At 47.1% G+C, this 5,484-nt stretch overlaps 1 protein-coding gene across 1 annotated transcript in view; it reads left to right on the top strand.

The window, feature by feature from the left end:
- vps45 (vacuolar protein sorting 45 homolog) overlaps positions 1–5,484 on the top strand; it is a 19,425-nt gene that overhangs the window by 11,476 nt on the left and 2,465 nt on the right. The window contains exon 14 of the mRNA XM_046058835.1: positions 3,865–3,996. Within this exon, the coding sequence (XP_045914791.1) occupies positions 3,865–3,996 (132 nt within the window). The remainder of the gene's footprint in view (positions 1–3,864; positions 3,997–5,484) is intronic.

Genomic DNA, 5,484 nt, shown 5'->3' with positions numbered 1-5,484 from the left:
GCAGGCAGAGAGCGTAACTACAGGTAACATCTGCACTGTAACACTGCCCCCCAGCAGGCAGTCCTGAAGTCACAGAGAACAGAGATATTTTGACTGTTACCTTTACACAGATTCAGAGCCACATCACAGATGAGTCTCCCTGAGTCCAGGGTTACATGCAATATGTTTGGAATTCCCATTACAGTAACTACAGCAAATAGCCACACTGTAACATGATTTTATCCTAATTATTTACTATGAGAGTTTAAGAAACCTTGAAGAGGACCAACAGGGTGTGGAGGAAGTGATGAGTTCTGAGCTCTGCAGCTCGTCCCATTGTCCCAATGTGTTTGTTTTTCTTGTTACAGAGCGTTCGTCGGTTGCTGCAGAATCCTCGTCTGTCCGAGTTGGACGCTGTCCGTCTTGTCATGCTCTACGCTCTGAGATATGAACGCCACAGCAGCAGCATCCTCCCGGCTCTGATGGACGAGCTGAGCAGGAGAGGCGTGTCTGAACGCCACCGCAGGGTAACGATGTCATCACAAACACTCAAGTCTTATAGTTGTTGATGTGGCCGTGGCATTTATCTTAATTTGTAATGAAACTAAAGACAGGAACACACATTAGGACTGGATCTTTGATGAGGAATCTGATGTGTGACCACTGATGTGTGACCACGGTGGACCGGGTCTGTTCCACTGTGGGTTAGTTAGTGTTTACAGTAGGCACGAAAATTGCGATGTTTTGGGGCGTCTTTTTCGCCTGGCGTCCTCCATGTGTTTCTGCCATTCTCTCTGTATGTGTTTGTCAGTAGACGACTTGCTTTATGTTCGACCACATTACTGGACGTTCTGCAGAACAGTTTCCCCGCTTTGGCAAAGAAGATCTGGCTCCTGGTCTACACGGCCCTTTGCTGTCAATTTTGTAGGCATCATAAAATATTTGAGGGACTGCAGAACATGGGAATGTAAATGGACTTTAAGTGCTTGTCTGTTCTACTGACTGTTGAAGAAATACTGTGAGCCACAAGACTTGATGATGATGATGATGAAGCATGGTTTATTGAACCCGGCCGAGGAGACACAGTGCCGGCATGCAACAATTGAACACGTCGAATACCAACACCAAATCTGAAGGAGAGCATCTTTTGGTCCCTTTTATGTTTCTGTCTTCCCCCTGCAGCCTGCAGGTTTCCCTCTGAGCTCATCTTTAATTAGCCGTAACCTAGAACAACTAAACTGTCTGATGTTTAGACTCCAATGCTTTGTCATATTGGAATCTATTACTTTTCATGAGTTGTAATCTGTGGAGCCAGTTAGTTCTTGTAAACATTCTTGTAAGACTGAACCTTGTAAGATTCCCAGATATCTGCTAGTCTGACGCCTGAGCTCCTGTCTCTACCTTATAAGTCTGACTGTCGTCTCCCTAACGAGGAAGGTTACATGAGAGAAAGAACAAGAGCTGGAAGGTCAGTGAACATTTGGTACGCTTTCAAACGAACTCTGGTGCAAACGAACCAACCACAGGATTTGATGATAGCAGAGATGTTATCTGAGCATTATTTCCAAAGCTGAACCACTAATAAATCCATCTTCTGGCCGCGAAATGTGTTCAGCGATCTTATAGTTGATCTGTATGAGCCGCTTTATGAAAATCATTTGGTAACGTATACTTGTCAGTGCCGATAGCGATACCACAGTATACTGTGGGCTGAAAGGCCCCGAATTATTACTGTCCTGTTTTTACGTTATTATTGATACCAGGCTCTGCGGTCTGACATTACTAATCATGCTTATAATAAATTATCACTTCGTGAGCTCTTGTGATTCAGATCAGAAGCGTTAAAGTGCTGCGCAAACTTCTGTCAGTGACTGGAGTTTGATTTCCCCACGTGGGTCCTGGTGATGCCGGCACCGAGCCCGGTTGAGTCCGCCTCCTCTGGTCTTACCGGAGTCTTGTGTTCTGTCGGAGCGTAACGCAGAGGGTCGCTGTGCCGTCTGGTGGATTTACTCGTCGTCCGGTTTCTGCTCCGTCCTGACGATCAAACACTGAGACGTCTTTGTAGCTTCGGCGTTCAGCTTCGTCTTGTGCTGAAAGCGTCCAGCTGGTGAGTTTCAGGTGAAAAGACGTCCAGGTGTCGAAGTTAAACTGGAGTGAATATTTGGTTGAAAGGTGACAGTTTTGTAAGATGTTTAACTTTCATTGTTTCAACAGCACGTGTGTGTGTGTGTGTGTGTGTGTCCTCTCTCTCAGATGGTGAAGTCAGTGGTGGAGTACGGAGGGAAGAGGGTCAGAGGAAGTGACCTCATCACGGCGACAGATGCCGTCGCCATCACCAAGCAGTTCTTCAAAGGCCTCTCGGTACACACACACTGTAGTGACTGTAGTGACAGTAATAAACACCAAACACGTCCAAACGCACCTGCGGACATAAAGTTACAATTGAAAATGGTGATTCGTAGACTTGTGTTGATGGCGTGTGTGTGTGTGTGTGTGTGTGTTTGTGCGTGTTCAGGGCGTGGAGAACGTGTACACTCAGCATCAGCCTCTACTTCACGACACTCTGGATCAGCTGATTAAAGGTCGACTGAAGGACAGCCAGTTCCCTTACCTGGGACCCAGCAGCCTCAGAGACAGGTAACAAACACGCTGCTGTCACATCTGACCAACTTCACACTAGTTATATACGTTTATTCAAGCTGGTCCTGTTATTTAGCTTGTTTATATTGACTGAAGGACACCAGCTGACAGCTCACTCCTTATTCCTGCATCGTTCTATCCCAGGCTGCAGCGTTCATAATTCAGCACTTCCACCAGCAGGTGGAGCCTGTGAGTGAGTCGAGCTACTTTTAAAGCAGAAGTAGTAGAAGAAGAACAAGACTTTAAGTGGTAATTAAAGAAATTAGTTTTCAGCAGGAATAAAAAATCCGGTCTCCGGCTGCAACATCTGTATTTATAATCAAGCTGGGTTTTATTTGTTTGTGGATAAGAACAGTGCTTGAAGTGGGCCGGAACGCTCCAGCACGCAGGACCGGCACCTCCACATTTTACTCTGTGGCGTGCCGGGACTTCTCCCGAGCTGCCGGTCCTCTCCAGATCAAGGTCTCTGGGCGCCACGTGACGCTCACCCGTTCCCGTTCTCTGTAAGAAGAGAAGCTCGGTGCCTTTCACGCAGCCGTGTGCTGAATGTAGCTCGACAATGACGCTTGTCGTGAACCGACCAATCACAGCCTGGATGGGGCGGGACATTTAAAAGTATTGACAGATAGGTGTCATTTCCACTGGGGACGCTGGGGACAGGTCAGGATCAGAATGTGTCCACCACTTTTTGAAAGCTTTTGTTAAAAATGTTCTCAACAACATTTCTTCTTCAGAACAATGCACAATAGCAATGCAACTGAAATATAGAAGAACCAAATGCATTGTCCAAAAGCTGATTACTGCATTATATTCCATTATATTTATATACCACCTGTCACCTTCATTTAGTTTACCTTCATAAAGACATTTCCTCCATAAATTGGTTTGGAATGCAGGAAATGAAGTTGTAATATTCACTAATTTCATCTTGTGGTTGGTGATATGCAGGGGGGGGCAGGGGGGGTAACGGCACCTATTTTTTTCCTTTTCAAGCACTGGATACAAAACTGCATTCACAAGCTGACACACACACATGAAAATCTTGTTATTTGTTGATTATAAAATGAACAATTGTCACAACGATGGAGAAAAGTTCTTGTGCCGCTGCAGGAAACAGGAGACGAGAGGACAGGGAAGAGAAACTGGAGGAAAATCACACTGAAAGAGGAAACACGGGTCATAATGAAAAGTCTCTTCTCTGAAACTCCACTGCTCAGTTTAAAGTTCAACACGCGTGTGTTACAGGCCGCAGGACATCATCGTGTTTCTGATTGGTGGAGCCACGTATGAAGAAGCTCTGACTGTTTACAACCTGAACCGCAGCACACCGGGAGTCCGCATCGTCCTGGGAGGAAGCAGCATCCACAACACCAAGAGGTGACTCACACACTCACACTCACTCTCACACACTCACACTCACTCTCACACACTCACACTCACTCTCACACACTCACTCTCACACTCACTCTCACACACTCACACTCACAATCACACACTCACTCTCACACACTCACACACTCACACTCACTCTCACACACTCACTCTCACACTCACACTCACTCTCACACACTCACTCACACACTCACACACTCACTCTCACACACTCACACACTCACACTCACTCTCACACACTCACACTCACTCTCACACACTCACTCTCACACTCACACTCACTCTCACACACTCACTCTCACACTCACTCTCACTCTCACACTCACTCACACACTCACACACTCACACACTCACTCTGACACACTCACACACTCACACTCACTCTCACACACTCACTCTCACACTCATTCTCACTCACTCTCACACACTCACACGCTCACTCTCACACTCACACTCACTCTCACACTCATTCACTCTCACTCTCACGCTCACTCTCACACTCACTCTCACACTCACTCTCTCACTCTCACTCTCTCACTCACACTCACTCTCACACACTCACACACTCTCACACTCACTCTCACACACTCACTCATTCTCACTCTCACACACTCACACACTCTCACACTCACTCTCACACACTCACTCATTCTCACACACTCTCACACTCACTCTCACACTCACTCTCACACACTCACTCTCACACTCACACTCACACACTCTCACACTCACTCTCACTCTCACACACTCTCACACTCACTCTCACACACTCACTCTCACACTCACACTCACACACTCTCACACTCACTCTCACTCTCACACACTCTCACTCTCACTCTCACACTCTCACTCTCACTCTCACACACTCACTCTCGCACACTCACTCTCGCACACTCACTCTCGCACACTCACTCTCGCACACTCACTCTCACACACTCACTCTCACACACTCACTCTCACACACTCTCACACTCACTCTCACACACTCTCACACTCACTCTCACACACTCTCACACACTCTCACACTCACTCTCACCCTCTATCGCTCACTCTCACACACTCACTCTCTCACACTCACACTCACTCTCACACTCACTCTCACACTCTCACACTCACTCTCACTCACACACTCACTCACACTCACACACACTCACTCTCACTCTCACACTCACTCTCACACTCTCACACTCACTCTCACTCACTCACACACACTCACACTCTCTCACACTCACTCACTCTCACACTCACTCTCACACTCTCACACTCACTCTCACACACTCACACACACTCACACTCACTCAGACTCACTCTCACACTCTCACACTCACTCTCACACTCACTCTCACTCTCACACACTCACACTCACTCACACTCACTCTCACACACTCACACTCACTCTCACACACTCACACTCACTCTCACACACTCACTCTCTCACACTCACACTCACTCTCTCACACTCACTCTCACTCT

This window comes from Micropterus dolomieu, linkage group LG09 (genome assembly GCF_021292245.1).
Source record: "Micropterus dolomieu isolate WLL.071019.BEF.003 ecotype Adirondacks linkage group LG09, ASM2129224v1, whole genome shotgun sequence".
NCBI classification, from domain to species: domain Eukaryota; kingdom Metazoa; phylum Chordata; class Actinopteri; order Centrarchiformes; family Centrarchidae; genus Micropterus; species Micropterus dolomieu.
This window is presented reverse-complemented; position numbering and strand designations above follow the sequence as displayed.